The sequence below is a fragment of the Melospiza melodia genome, chromosome 11 (genome assembly GCF_035770615.1).
Source record: "Melospiza melodia melodia isolate bMelMel2 chromosome 11, bMelMel2.pri, whole genome shotgun sequence".
NCBI lineage: Eukaryota > Metazoa > Chordata > Aves > Passeriformes > Passerellidae > Melospiza > Melospiza melodia.
The window spans coordinates 25,866,311-25,880,803 of NC_086204.1; the positions used below are offsets into that span (position 1 = coordinate 25,866,311).

Genomic DNA, 14,493 nt, shown 5'->3' on the forward strand with positions numbered 1-14,493 from the left:
GGAGGGGGGTGGTTCCGGGCTTATTCTCTCCTTCCGAAATAAACCTTTTGGTCGCGCTGCTCTCTCCGGAGTTTGTCCAGCTGGCGGGATGGCAAAACCGACCGCAGGCGGTTTTGAGAAAGGGTTCGCTGAGATGGACAGAGCGAGTGGTGACACGATTGGAAGCGCCGCGTCCCAGTTTGGGTCACAGGGCACTACTCCCTACCCCGAAGCACGGGCGACTTCTGCTCACGAGAGACTACAAATCCCAGAAGCCATTGCGTGCCATGCCCCCCTCTATGTAAATGAGGTGGGCGGTCCCGCCCATCTGCGGGCGGGCCGGCCCTGTCACGTGGCGCGGCGCTTCCTTTCTCTGTGCGCCTCTCTTTCCTTCCTCGGCCGCCATCTTGTTCTCGCCGCGTGTTGGCAGCGGGGGCTCCGCCGCGCTCAGGTGAGGGGGCCGCTCTTGCCGTGTCCCGCTGTCTCCGTGTCCTGCTATCGCCGCGTCCCGGTATCGCCGCGTCCCTGCCGGCCTAGGGCGGGCGGGGCGCCGCGGCAGCTCGGTCCTATCCCCTCGGTTAGTGCTGGGCCGTTCCCCGAGGAGAGGCCGAGCGAGGAGCCCCTTGTGCGGGGGCTGCCCTGGCTCGCGGGGCCGCGGCTCTCCTGTGGGGCCGCGGGCACACGGGCTGCTGAGGGATGAGCCGCGCTCCGCTCCCGCTCCCCCTGCTCTGGGGCTGCACCCTGAGCCCCTTCTCCCTCCGTGCGCCGCTCCCTGCCCCGCTCCCGCCCTTGCCCCCGCCGTTCCCGGCACGAAGCACATGCGGAGATTTCCGAGGATCTCTGACGATTTTCTGGGGCAGAGCAGCGAAATGCATTCCTTTTGCTGGGAGGCTTGAGGCGTTTTTCACTCATTATGGATTTTCAGGACTTTCAGCCTTTAAAGGTCCCATCGGACCCGTGGGAGAAGCACTGGACAAACTTCCCAGTCGCTGTATTGGATGAAGTTGGAGGTTCATGTAGTAAATATGTCCATACATGAACTTCACAGAGTTTGGATCTCGCGTATTAGTCATAAGTATCATAGATTCATTATATGAAAACTATCGCAGGTAGTTCAGTGGTGACTGTGTCCCTGGATCTTCGTAAAGATAAGGTGTTTTCCCAGACCCAGTTGTGGTGTATGTGCTGGTTTGGGTCTGGTTGAAGCCACTAATTCACTTAAATACTTCCAGCAGTAAACTGGCATCCTGGAAATGAGTACCTCATCCTGATGCAGAATGAAATGTCCTATGGAGTCTGTGCCTCATCGTGGCACAGACACTTTAGCTAAACGTGGGTCCTTCCTACTGCAGGACCTCTGTGCATTGCTTAGGTGGGGTGGCTTTAAAGCTCTGGTTTTGTGTGTTTGTTTAATCCTGCTGCAGTTGTAAAAGTACTCTTTAAATGGACTGTGACTTTTTTTTGTTACTGTTTTGATGTTAAGTTGAACTTGTTTTTGCTCTTTAGACGTAGCACTATGAACCAAGAAAAACTGGCCAAGCTTCAAGCACAGGTCCGAATAGGAGGAAAGGTAAGAAAACCACCAGAGATGCTTTTGAAGGCATAGGCTGAAGTTCATAGAAAGAAAAGAAAAAATTATGCTCAGGCTTGACTAATACAGGTTTTGTGTGATCTGGCCTATAGTGCAGCTACCTGAAATGCAAGTTTCTTTCAGTTCACAGTGGCTGGATGAGCAGTTTCCAGTGTGTAAGCTTTGTTTTAATTCAGTGACTTGTTGTGACCTGTGAAAGCTCCAGCTAATCTCACCTCTTGGGTGTTCCAGTTCTGCCTTTATGGTCTTCCTGCTGGGGATTGTCTTCTTTGTGCCTGCTCCAGGCACTGGCTGTGCACTGAGCTGTTTCTTTTCTCTGAGCTCTACTGGGTAGTTAATATATTGACCAACAAAAAGGCATGTGGTTTGTTCAGTATGGATGCTCATCCCCTGTTAGGGATGATTGTACAAAAGTTTGCAAAGCAGGAATTCCAGAATTGCTCTCTGTGGAACACTCTGAAAGCTTTAATGACTTGGTTGCCAAAGTGGGGCTATTTAAATCACTGTATTTGTGCTTTGTTTTGGAAAAAATATCCTGGGGAAACTTCGTTATGTGTTGCTTAATATTAAGTAGTATTTTTGTAGTCTGGTATAGTGGAAGGGAAAATATGCTGCTGTTTGGTGTTTCTTTGGTCTTTATGCTTAAGAAAAAATTTATAATTGGGAACGATGGCCAAAGCTGTAGGTAGAGGAAATAAGTTGAGGAGCGTTTTTGTCTACAGAAATGTCTCATAACTTAAAAGGTGTTGCTCAGACTGTGCCCTGACTTTTGCAATTGCTGTTGTGAGATTTTGAGCAGAGCTGACTGTTGTTTCTTGATTCTTCCCAGGGAACAGCTCGCAGAAAGAAGAAGGTGGTGCACAGAACAGCTACAGCTGATGACAAAAAACTTCAGAGTTCCCTCAAAAAACTGGCTGTAAATAACATTGCTGGCATTGAAGAGGTAGAGTGAAAATATAAGTGTTTCCTGTTTGAAATTAAATTCACTCCATTGTTTTGGTGGTGGTGTGGTGGGTTTGCTTTTGCTTTTGACAACAGTTTTATCTTCCAAGCAAAACCATAGAGATCTGGTTTTTGAGAGTTAACATTGTATGATGTATCCTTGCCTCATTGGCATAAATGTGTATGTGCCTGGAGAAGGAAAGGTGGAGGTTCTGCTGGCCAGGCAGTGTGTGGTGGAGGTAGTAAGCTCTGTGTGTCAGCATTCATTGCAGAACTTCTCTTCATGCTTGACTTCTGGGAACTTGCTCTAAAGAGAAGAGCAGTAAATGTACATGGACTGTGCAGGCACATCTAGAGCAAGTGTGGTGCAGAGTATGAAGGAAGGTTTAGAAACACCTTGAGTAAGAGCTTGAGTCTGTATTATCAAAATTAGGACCTTTTACTGCACAAAATTTACTGGAATTGTTTGCAGTAGTTCCAGGAAATGTTTTTTGAAGCACTGCAGAGACTGTACAGAAGCAGCTTCTGTGTTAATGTAAGTGGGAATGTGAAGGTTTCAGATGTTCCTTGAATCCCTCTAATTTACATGTATTAATAAAACATGTTTTCCATAACAGTGTAGGGAGTGACCCTCATGCATGGGAAGAGGAGGAGGTTTCTCCATCATGAGCTCAGTGGAGCTGTAGTACTTGCACTCCTTGGTTAAAGAATGCAGTATTTAATCTGTGGTTAATTAATTGGAGCAGGATTGCAAGGTGCATGCAGAAGTCTCTAAGTGCATTCTTCCCTTCCAAAGGCAAATGCAGATTCAGTGAGGTTTGCCTGTAAGTTTTCAGACCTCTGGTACAGAAACAGTTCAGTTGGTCTGTTTTTTAAGCTTAATACAAATATGCAGAGCTATATGAACTAAAGAAAGACAGAGTTCTTAGTGTATGTTCAGGGGTTTTTATTGTGCACAAAGCACAGGATCTTTATTCAGATACAGTTATTAAGGAATTTAAATATCTCAGTGTAGGAAGATGATGCAAAATGTTTCTACCTTGATATCAAGAGACATAATTGTGGAATGTTTTATTCAAGTGAACGCAGGTTGACCTTGGTAAGCTTCGTGCAGCTAGCAGAGTCATGTTGAGTCAAGCATGAGTAACACATTTGTGTCATTTTGAAAGAGGCTCTTAAGTAACAGGATGATAACTGTGCTTGAAGCCTTTACCATTTCCCCATGGGCAAAGGACAGGATATTGCTTAGTTCTGCAGGAAAGCAACACACCTGGATTTCCTGTTCAAAACATATTTGGAACTCTGCTGTTGTGTGAGGATTGAGAACTTAGATGTTTCTGTACTTCAGATCTCATCTTTAGTTCTGAATCCCTGTTTACTCCCTGTAACTTAAAAACATTGCTTAATAATTTTTTCATGTAAGTTTAATACCACTGTTGTGTTGGACGGGTAGAACTCTCTTCCTATCGTCAGACAATTATATTTTGCACAATAGTTTATCCATCCCTAGAAGAAAAAGCTTTTCAGCTTTCCAAAGCAGGCCACTACACTGGCTGTAAGATTTATGGTGATTCAGAAGGCCAGGGAAGGAGAGCAGGGTCACTGGGTGGTGTCCTCAGTCTTGAGAGCCCTTGTGGAATGCTTGGGAAGGCCCTGGAAGTGTGTTCCAGTGCAGTTGGTACCTGATCCCCCAGAGCTGGGTGTGCATCCCCGCCCTGAGCCAGTGGGAGTCCTGTGCCAGCTGGGAAGAAGCAGGAACTTTTTCCTGGTAGGTGACACAGGAACCTGTGAAAGGCAATGGCTTAGCCTGATGTGACAAGGTTGGAGCTTTGAATTTAGGTGGTGTTAACTCCAGGTGCTTTTATCATGGATATATTATCCTTTAGAGGAGGAGTGCTAGTTCTGTAATTTTCATATTTCAAATCTAGATTTTAGTTATTATGCTTGTCTAATGAGATGCTACAACACTTAGGTAAAGGTTATTAATCTATTTGAACAGGTGAACATGATAAAAGATGATGGAACAGTTATTCACTTCAACAACCCCAAGGTTCAAGCTTCCCTCTCTGCCAACACTTTTGCAATTACTGGTCATGCAGAGGCTAAACCGATCACAGAAATGCTTCCAGGCATCTTGAGCCAGCTTGGTGCTGACAGCTTAACAAGTCTCAGGAAGTTAGCTGAACAATTCCCAAGACAAGGTAGGTCTTTTTGGAATGTTCCATAGCTGACTTAAAGGACATATGAACTTCTGAAAGTTTTAACCCAAATTTAACAACAACTTACAAAGTCAGAAATGTGAGTGTGCTGTTATTTATTTGCCACTGTTGTGGAAGAAGAGGGTGGGGGAAGAACTTTCTTTTTATCTTTGTTGATTCAAGATTACATAGGCAGGCCCTGATTTAAAAGAAATGGGTAAGTCTGGCATGCTATGGTAGCAGGTGTACAGCTGTGTATGGCAGAATGCTTAGGGAAAAGCAAGTTTTTACTTGGAAAAACTCAACCAGTTCTTTTTGTCAGGGAATCTATTCTGTTTTCTTTGTTCATACAAAACATATTTCTATTGCAATTGTAGAAGAAGCAATATGTTCTTCTGCTCTACAATTCACTTTGGAATCCAAGCAAAGCTTAAAAAAAAACTAGTTAAAAATCAAAGTTTTAATGGAAAAAAAAAAAAACAAACCCTAAATCACAGTTATGCCTATGATTCTTTATTTTCTATTAATTTTAAAACTTTGGGAGCATGGGTGGAAGAATGTATTTGGTATAACTATTTCTGTAATTTTACAATTAAGAAATGAAGATTAGGTACAGTTCCAGTTAGGCTGTTATGGCCATTAGGATGACTGTAGTTGGATGTGTTGCAGTTGTCTGTGTTTGGAATGGAATATACATCACCTGTTCTAATGTTTTCAACACAGAGTTATTCCTTTTAAATAAGTTTTAATTACTCCAGCATTCGTGTTCAGAGTTTAAGTGAAAGTTAAGGGTTTTTCTTCTTTAGTAATGCATAAAATATTTTCTAAAATTTAGAGGGATGGATCATCATAAGCATATTTGAATCAAATGACATGTTGGTCACTGGTTGGTGCCATATTGTTGCATTGAAACATGGGATTTCACTGAGAAGATTGAGTCATGCTGGGGGTTTCTGTATCATTTGATCTTTTCCAAACTCTTGATGAATACCCCATAGCATCTGAAGAAGGCTGTGCTAATGCTTGGCTGTCAGAATGTCCCCAAGGAAACCTTTTGGTCATGCTGGTAGCTCTCAGTACCTGGTCATTTGTGTGTTTGTCACTCCTGGAGATTGAGGAAGTGCTTGCTTTTTTCACATGTATGGTTTTTATTTTGTTGTGTCAGTGTCACTGATTCTGTATTATGAGAACTCAGCACCAAATTTCTTTTTATAGTGTTGGATAGTAAAGCACCAAAATCTGAAGATATTGATGAAGAAGATGATGATGTCCCAGGTAGGCACATAAACACTTTTATGTCCACTTAAGATATAAATATTTTGATTCATTCATTTAAATGTGTAGCTTTTGATGTGATCATACTCCTCACTTGCTGAAGGAGGTTTCTTATATAGGACAGCATTAAAATATGACTTGGGATTCCAGCTTTTGAAAAAGAGATTACCTTGTGCAACTACCTTAATTATTGAGTGAAACTAGGTTAAAGTAGTTTCAGTGAGGTTGAACAGGTATCTCAATATCCAAACAGGGCTTTAGGACTGCAAAATGACATAATTGACATAGTTACCAGGTTGTTTTTGTATCAGGGTCTGGAGTGGGAGTTTTTATTTCTATAGCAGAAGAAAAAGGACTGATGTCAGTGTGTCTGGAAGTAAATATGACAAGTTCTTTATTTGTCAGTGAATAACTGTTTTATCAATAACCACATTCCACTGTAGCCTTTGGGATGGTGTGTTATCTAAAACAACATACGTGTGGACCAGAGGTGGAAATCCTCCTGCCTTGGCACTGGTTTATTTCTTTGTGACCTTGCATAAAATTCAATTTTCTAAAATGGCAGGCATTCTTTAAAGAATGCTGATGCTCAAAACTCAACTGCAGCTAGTAGGGCCCTTTTGAAAATCAGCTCTTAATCACTTAATGTTAGAATTTTCACTGTTGGAGTGTTTCTGCATTTCTAGTTCTTTGTGTATGTTTAAACAATATTTTCTAAAGCCCTTTGAAATCTGCCCATAAAGAAGTGGTTTCTCTAAGTGTAATTAAGTATTACTTAACCTTTCCTGTAATTATATGCATTTTCATTAAACTTACAAAGGTAATCTTACTGGGCATTACTGTATTAAATATCTTCATCTTTTTCAGATCTCGTAGAAAATTTTGATGAAGCATCAAAGAATGAAGCTAACTAAAACATTAATAGTTCTGGAAGCTGGCATGGACTAGATTTAAGAAATCAGCTATGTGGTTCCAAAGTTTTAAAGAAACAGAGAACATCATCTGTTAATAGTTCAGTAATATAAATATTTTGTATTTTTATGATGCTGTTTGTTCAGCATTTTCTGTCAGTTGATTTTGCATTTTGCACTTACTCCCAGGATCTACTCTTTTGGTCAAAAAGAAATGTCAGTGCAGTTGAGGGGTGTGTGTATGTGTGTGGGTGTACGTATAGTGGAGAACAAATTGGACAACACATATTTAACCATTTACCCTTTTCCTTTGGAAGTAGAAATAAAATGAATCTTCAGCATCATTACTTTGATTATCACCAAATAGTGCACAGAGGGAGTTAAGATTAATGTTTTGTCCACATTTTGTGACCTGAAGGCATTACATACACCATTAAAACTTGGGGTTAATTTGCTGTAACTATTGTACTTGCAGGTGTGTTTCTCAATGTACATATATTTGTTATCAACCTTGTGTTGATCCCAGGATTTAGTGGAGATGAGCTGTTCTAGCGGCTTGTTTGGTACAGGAACTTCTTAAAAACTTGGTCTCATCAAAGTGTGCTTTTTTTAAACCTTTTTCAATTTTTTTTTTCTTTAAAGTTTTGATACAAGCTGATATTTGACTCCTTCCATGTAGACTTAGCAGAATGTTCTCCTGTTGGTTACTAAAGTATTTCCCAGTCAAAAGAAAAACACCTTGGTTCTCTACTGTTGGGTCACTTCCTAAGCTTGGAGGTCTGGTTGGGAACAGTCCAGTGCACCAGTTTTGCACAGTAACAGGTTTTTGCTTGAATAACTTCAAGCTGTTCTCTTGGCATGACTGCATTTACTAGCAGCTGATGATCCACTCTCATTCTTAGGGCACTAGGAACTAAATGCACTGTGTGAACAATGTTTAGGGCGGGAGGAAAGAGTTGTTGACACTTTGCCTTGCTTCCTGCTGGGCAGTCTGTGCAGTGACTAGCTCTAAAGGGATTTTTTTTCTTTTTTTCTTTTTTTTTTTTTTGCCTGTAACTTACCTTGGCCTATAACCTACCTCTAGGTTTGGTGTCATCTATGTAGTAGCTTCTTACAAAACACAAATGCTCCTCAGGCATAAGGAGGACATTGGGAGGTACTGTTGGTACAGTGCAGTATTTATGACCTTTCTTTAAAATGCTTAATGTGAAGCCGTTTTCTCAGAGGCTCTTTCAAGGTTCTTGATGTAATGTGCATTACAGTATAGTTAGACATCATTGTAACCTCTGTCAAGGGCAGCTGTGGCTTACAAAAGCCACTTTGTTTTTTTTTTTCCTCTACATCTGTCACTTAACTATGGCTTAATTGGAACATATCAGCTTTTGGTGTAGGCTCATATCCTAGAGAACTGTAATAGTACAAGCAAACAGTCCATGAGTTCTGGAGACTTCATGAACCCAGGGAAGTAGAGCTGTGGTGGTTTGGCAGCTGAACTCCTCGGTTCATTTTCTAGGCTTCGTTCAGTTTTTCCTGTTATATTTTATATACTACGTGGATCTTACTACAAAATAAAATAACAGTACAAAAGAGGAAATGCTCCCTCCTGTGTGTTGTGTGCTCCTCCCACCAGCACTGGCTGAGGAAAGCAGGTGGATGCAGCAGCTGTTTGAGACAGCCCTGCATTCTTGGTGACAGTGACCAAGGAAGACGTGGGGCTAGGGAGGGTCCTGGTAGAGCTCTAGAATTTCACACTCCCTATACTCACTCCTATTTTCTGTGTGCTGTGGAAAGAAACTTTCATTTGTTGTGTGGCTGATCAGCTGCAGATGATTTGTTCTGTTTATAAGGAGGAGATGTCTCCACAAATGTGTGCTCAGGCACATGGAATTGCCTGAGCTGCCTCTGGGAGCTGAGGGAGCAGAGGAAGGACGTGAGGCCACAGGGATTTGCAGTGTTCCTCCATTTGCTTAAGAGGCACAGTGAAGAACCTTTCCTGGTAGCAACTGTACAGAATTGATACATGGGACATCCCCTTCCTAAATACTAATCAGATACTGAAAATTCCTGCTTGTTCATTCTGATGTAGGGAATATGTCAAAAGGAATTTTGTGAGAGACTAAAAGTAAGCCTTGGAAACAATGATTCCCTCAGTTTATATAGCTGAACTTTCTGATTCCTACAAAATACTGATTTAGTTTTTGCTCTTGAATTTACGTGTTAAACCTTCAAATTTTTCCTGTGTTGACAACCAGTAAACCAACTAACTATGCTAGCTTATGTAGTTATATTATCTTCAGTTTTTTTCACTGTCTCTGGAAACAGTCAACCACTTATGATTTGCTGCTGGAAATACTAGAGCTTATCAATCATTAAACTGATTTTAATTAAAAGTAGCCCATAAAGGCTGTTGTGGGAAAAGCTCTTTTTCTTCTGTATTTATTCATGGTATAACACAAACAGTGTTTGTACATGCTGATGGAAATGCAAGGTTACTAAAAATAGTTTTGGGGAGTGTTGGTAAATAAAAACTCCCCTCATAAAGGTGAACACTAAGTTCTTCCTTGCTTGGCTTGAAGCATGGTAACCACCATCCTTCTGAAGCCCTTGTGCTTACTTGCTCACTACTTAACTCTGCTGATGTATTAAAGATACTGCTAATGCTACTGACATGTTAAATAACTTAGCAGTGACTGGAAAGTAGGGAGATGGAGCAGAAAGGAAATCAAAATATCTCCTGGATTGTGTGTGAGGGAGTCCAAGCTTGAGCAGTGAAAATCAAAGAATGGGCAAAATGTGTGAGACAGCAAACACTGACCTGCCTGCCCTGGCTGCTGGTGCATTTGTGTAGTTCCCTGGTTTATGACTGGGAAATTTGGGTCTGGCTGGCTTCTCTGAGGCAGTAGAGAAGTCTGTAAAAACCTGCAATTGTTTCATGATTTTCTCTGTGAAAGAGAAATGCTTGTGTGTGATGGATGCCAGGGTTACAGCACAGGCTGTGGGGCTGGGTGCATGGATTTCCCATGCAGAGCTGGAAATCAAAGTGAATTTACAGCTGGGAATGTTTGTAGCTGGAAAGAGGTAATATAAAAGGGACAATACAGACCTTGGATTTTTTATTTTTAGCCTTTGTTATATAGCAATAGTTGAAGAGTGCACAGGAATGATAAGGATGAATTTAGAACTGCTGTGGAAATATGTTGATTACTTGCTCATATTTGTCAACTTTCCATGGGAACTAGGAGTTGCTATGAGCTCCCTTCTGCCAGGATCTTCACAAATAATGTTTTGGATTTGGTGTGTACAAAATGAGCTCTGGAGGTCTTACAGCTGATTTAATTAGTGAGCAGTATTTGATTGACCAGTGTATTTGTTAGCAGGAAGGAACTGAGGGAGCCATAAAAGCACAGTGAGGCTGTACTATGTATGAGATACTCCACTGAGGAAGGTCTAGGAAGGATCCTGAGGTTCCTTGGAATCAGCACCCGTGCAGCTCTGGGCAGTAGGAATTTACAGAGGGCTGAGCAAAGTGCCCCTTAGCTGAAGGTGAGTGAGTGAATTCTTCCACTAGCACTGAAGATCAGTCTGCTCATGTTATTCAAAGGCAATACTAGTTTGTTCAACAAAGTGAGTAGTCTTTATTCTGGGGATCCAGATTTCACTAATGAAATGATCCCTGCTTTGTACTTGAGCAAATGAAGTGGTGCAGAAGAGAAGCTTACCAGAACAGCAGCCATAGCAGTTTCACAGAAATGACAGCACAAGTGCAGGGAATGGTTATTTGCCTTTAACTGCTTTCCCATTAAATAATTTTTTTTAATCCCTCCCTTTTAAAGACCAGTTTGCAGACACTGAAGAACTTAATGGATTTATCCAGAAACATGAGGGCTGCAGTATCAATCAAGGATTTGGGGAACAAGAGAAGACATTCTTTCTAAAATTGGTAGTCTTGGTATGTTTGGGTGGAAGCTTGGGTTGGTATCTAGAGCAAGGTTATTGAGGCTTTCATTTCACATCCACCACTGTTACAGGACAAGACAAAACAGACTTGTACATCTTCCAGGGCCTTGGTTTGCCTTTATTTCATGAGTACTGCTCTGCCTCCTCTATGTGCTTCATAAATTAATGAATATCAAACTGGATGTTTCTTGAGAGAGCTACATCTCTGTGCAATTGATATAAAAGCTACTTCTGTGTGATAAACACATAGTATTTGGTGGGTTCTCTGAGCTGTTGAATTCCCTCTCACTAAGCAACAGACCCCCAGCTTGCTCAGATGCTGCTTTTTTGTCAACTGTTCTCTGTCAGATTCTCACATATTAGACAGCATCTCCTTGAATTTTGCATTGCAGGTAGGTTTTTGTAGCTAAACTAAATTAGTTTCTTCTTTGAAGTAAAAGGAGATCAACTGCTCATTTGAGGTCTTGAAGTTGTTTGTGATATTTTTGTTAAAGTATGAATGCTAAGACAAACATAGAAACAAAAAACCTTATTCCAAGGCCTTTTGACCTTTCAGTGCACATATCCCTGCTGAATAAAAGGAGTTATGCAACCCTCATGCATTTTCTTGCAACATGCTTGTTGAAGCTATAGTAACTGCTTATGTCAAAAAGTAATATTAGAAAGTATTTAATGTATTTTTAGATTCTGTCTAATGCAACTTAGCTGATAAAGAAGAGCCAGTGCTGTGAGACCAGTTCTCTACAGACATTGGAAGTGTGGCACAAACAACATTTTGAGAACAGCAGATCTCATTTTGAGGCCATGTGTGAAGCTGGAAATTTCCAAGCAATGCAAATTATTGCCTGACATAGGTAAGTGAAGATGTAAAATCCCAGCAGCTGTCAGCAGGGTGCCAGACCTTTGCACACCAAGAGTGAAGTTCCCTGAAGAGCTTTCACTGATCTCTGGCTTTTCTGCTGCCAACAGAGCAAGGCTTTCACTTCCTTTGCTTTCCCAAACTGGTGCCTGATGTCAGCTGGACCAGTTTGCTCTAAAGCTACAAGAGCCCATCTTGTTCCCTTTGCCTCACCACCTGCCATTGAGCTTGAAATTTCTGGGAGATGAAGGTTAACCCCTAAGAGGGAAGTGTTTGCAGGCAGGCTGGGTGGGGGTGGCCAGCAGCAAAGCAGCCTCCCAGGCTGGACTGAGCTGGCCTTTGGCAAGGCACTGCAGGGCAGCCTGTGCTGCTGCTGCCAGGGTCACACAGAATTTGGGAAGGGGACCATTGGCCATACTGAAGCCTTGGGTGATGATGTTGTCAGACCCTCCAGTTTCTAAATTTTTTGTTGTGAAATAAGGATTCTGTCCAGCTCACTTTGGCTGCACCATGGGCAGCCCAGCATGGCCTCACTGCCCTCTGCCCCAGCCACCCCACTGCTCCACAGCTGCACAGCCTTCCCTGTGAGCCTGTCCTGCATGTCTCCTTCTAGGAAAACACTGATTTACTGGGGCAAGCTGCTGAAGTTTTGATGTTTCATGCTGCAGGTTCTTGTTGGCTAAAAATCACTTTTAAATTTACTAACTGAGATGTTTAATATGGAGCTTCCACTTTTGTGACAAGATCTAGTTTTAAATGGTTTCTGATACATGTTGTTGAATTGAAAATAACTCTAGTTTGCTTACAGCATTGCTATAATCTCCAGGGAGTAACAATGCAACTGAATTCCTGCTCTGTTCATTTTGAAACCTTTGCTCTATTGCTGGAGACTTGGCCTGCTCTGTGATTGACACTTGTAATTAGTGACATTTTGCATGCTTCTGAAAGAATGCAAATGCAGCCTAAAATAATTTTTACTTTGAATAAGGATTTCTCCCCCTGTATGTCCTAAGTTTCCCACAGCCTGCTTCCACAGTTTGACTGAAAGAAATCAGGTTTTCTTACAATCTCCTGATGGATATTTGGGCAATTTGCTGAGGCTTCCTTCTATTTTGACACAAAAATGATGTCAGTCTTCTGAAAAACAGGGGATGTGTTATTTTCTAGTCTTTACTATATCACCTTTCAGCAGCATGATTTCAGTGTTGTTGTAAATTATTAACTTTAGAACACAGGGATATTATTGCCACTAACTCTTCTCCTGCCCTTTGAGTTACAGGGTTGCTTTCATTGGCAGTGTGCACTGAGAAATCATGTTGGCCACTTGCAGCCCTGAAATTGTAATAGTTTATCCCATTACACGGTGATTTTTCCAGCTCAGTTCTCCTGAGAACCTTGAAATAGGTTTTCCATAAAAATATTCCAGACACTCTTTTTTCTTTTAAAGGCTATAGTCAGATTTGAAGGGATAATCTAGCTATTGTTTCTAGTGGAATACATGTTCTATCCTGATGATTTTGTAAATTATAGGGGATTTTTATAGTGCAGTCTGGCTCACTGAGAACCTGGTGAATTCTTTGAACAAGCTTGCTTGTTCTTTGGCTACAAGCAGACAAACGTCATTAGCATCTTAACTGATGGAAACTCTTCCATGAAAAATGCACACAGTCTTACTGGTTTTATCTGCACAAGCACCATGGATTTGCAGTAAACTGTAATAAAAGGTTTAGGTGTCTTCTACCTCCATTTCCTCAGTGGCTCACAGTAGCATCATCAGGAATGTACACCCATTGACTTTGCCTTTGTGTGACTGCACTCCTGTCATCTTCCTTTCTCTATAGCTGTGCTATTGTCTGAGAAACAGGACTACTGAATTTGACTGCATCACAGTGTGCTGATACTTCCAACCTGCTCAGGGCCTCATGTTCATTATGGTTCAGGATGGCCAATATTTGTTGGAAAAGAAAAAAAGGAAAGTAGTGACTACTCAGAACAAGAATTCACTTGCATTGAATAAATATGGTGAGCAATTCTTTTTATTAGTTTCTCTGTTGAGACATTAATCTGCATTGAAATTTGTATGAGATGTGCCACGGTTCGATTTTTGCCCTTCTATCTTAACACTTAGATAAGCCAAGATAAGAGAGAGGTGATTAAATACTTGTCCTCAATTACTCCTGCCCCATGAAAAATTACTGCAGGAGGAATTACATGCATTGGTCTACTTGCACAATAAAAATAAGCTTTAACAGTTGTTCCTATCATATTTAAGTAATCCTGTTGCAAGTTTTATACTTGGAATGTCTCTCTGGTTTGATAAAAGCAAAATAAGACAGATGTCAGAGATGCCAAAGAGCATTTTTCTTTTTCACCCTTCACTCTCTCCCCCAAGAGTGCAGCTTCTTGATGTATGTGCTGTTATTTACTGTGCCCTGTTTAGTTCTGTATCATAGTCAAAATTGTTTGCAAGGGTTCTGGCACTTTGAAATGGGGTACCAGCCTTTTTTAGCAAACTCTAAGCATTCATCTGACTGACTGCTGAGGTACAAACATGAACAACACAGAGACCTCTCTCACTGAGATGTTGAGGAAATAGCTGGTCAGGCCTTCCCAAGAGTCTGACTCACAGCACTCCACAAAATCTCAATCATGTGATTTAGCAAGGCATAAATAAGCCCGAGGTGGTTTTTTATAGGCCTAATTACACCCAGTGAAGCCATGTCTTTTTGCTTGAGCAGGGAGTTGCTACACTGCTGAGAAGGCAAAGCAGTGCCAGGAGAA

General features: G+C 41.6%; 1 protein-coding gene across 1 annotated transcript; it reads left to right on the top strand.

The window, feature by feature from the left end:
• Positions 1–306: 306 nt before the first annotated feature.
• On the top strand, positions 307–8,490 carry BTF3L4 (basic transcription factor 3 like 4). The gene is made up of 6 exons (XM_063166110.1): positions 307–430; positions 1,486–1,549; positions 2,400–2,513; positions 4,512–4,713; positions 5,926–5,985; positions 6,853–8,490. The coding sequence occupies exons 2-6, from the start codon at positions 1,496–1,498 to the stop codon at positions 6,897–6,899; spliced, it is 477 nt and encodes a 158-aa protein (XP_063022180.1). The 5' UTR covers positions 307–430; positions 1,486–1,495; the 3' UTR covers positions 6,900–8,490.
• The last annotated feature ends 6,003 nt before the right edge of the window (positions 8,491–14,493 follow it).

Bases quoted from the DNA above. Each gene is read 5' to 3' on its own strand.
- BTF3L4 (XM_063166110.1), top strand. From the start codon at position 1,496: ATGAACCAAGAAAAACTGGCCAAGCTTCAAGCACAGGTCCGAATAGGA. The intron at 1,550-2,399 runs GTAAGAAAACCA...GATTCTTCCCAG, and splicing joins AGGTCCGAATAGGAGGAAAG to GGAACAGCTCGCAGAAAGAA. The intron at 4,714-5,925 runs GTAGGTCTTTTT...TTCTTTTTATAG, and splicing joins TGAACAATTCCCAAGACAAG to TGTTGGATAGTAAAGCACCA.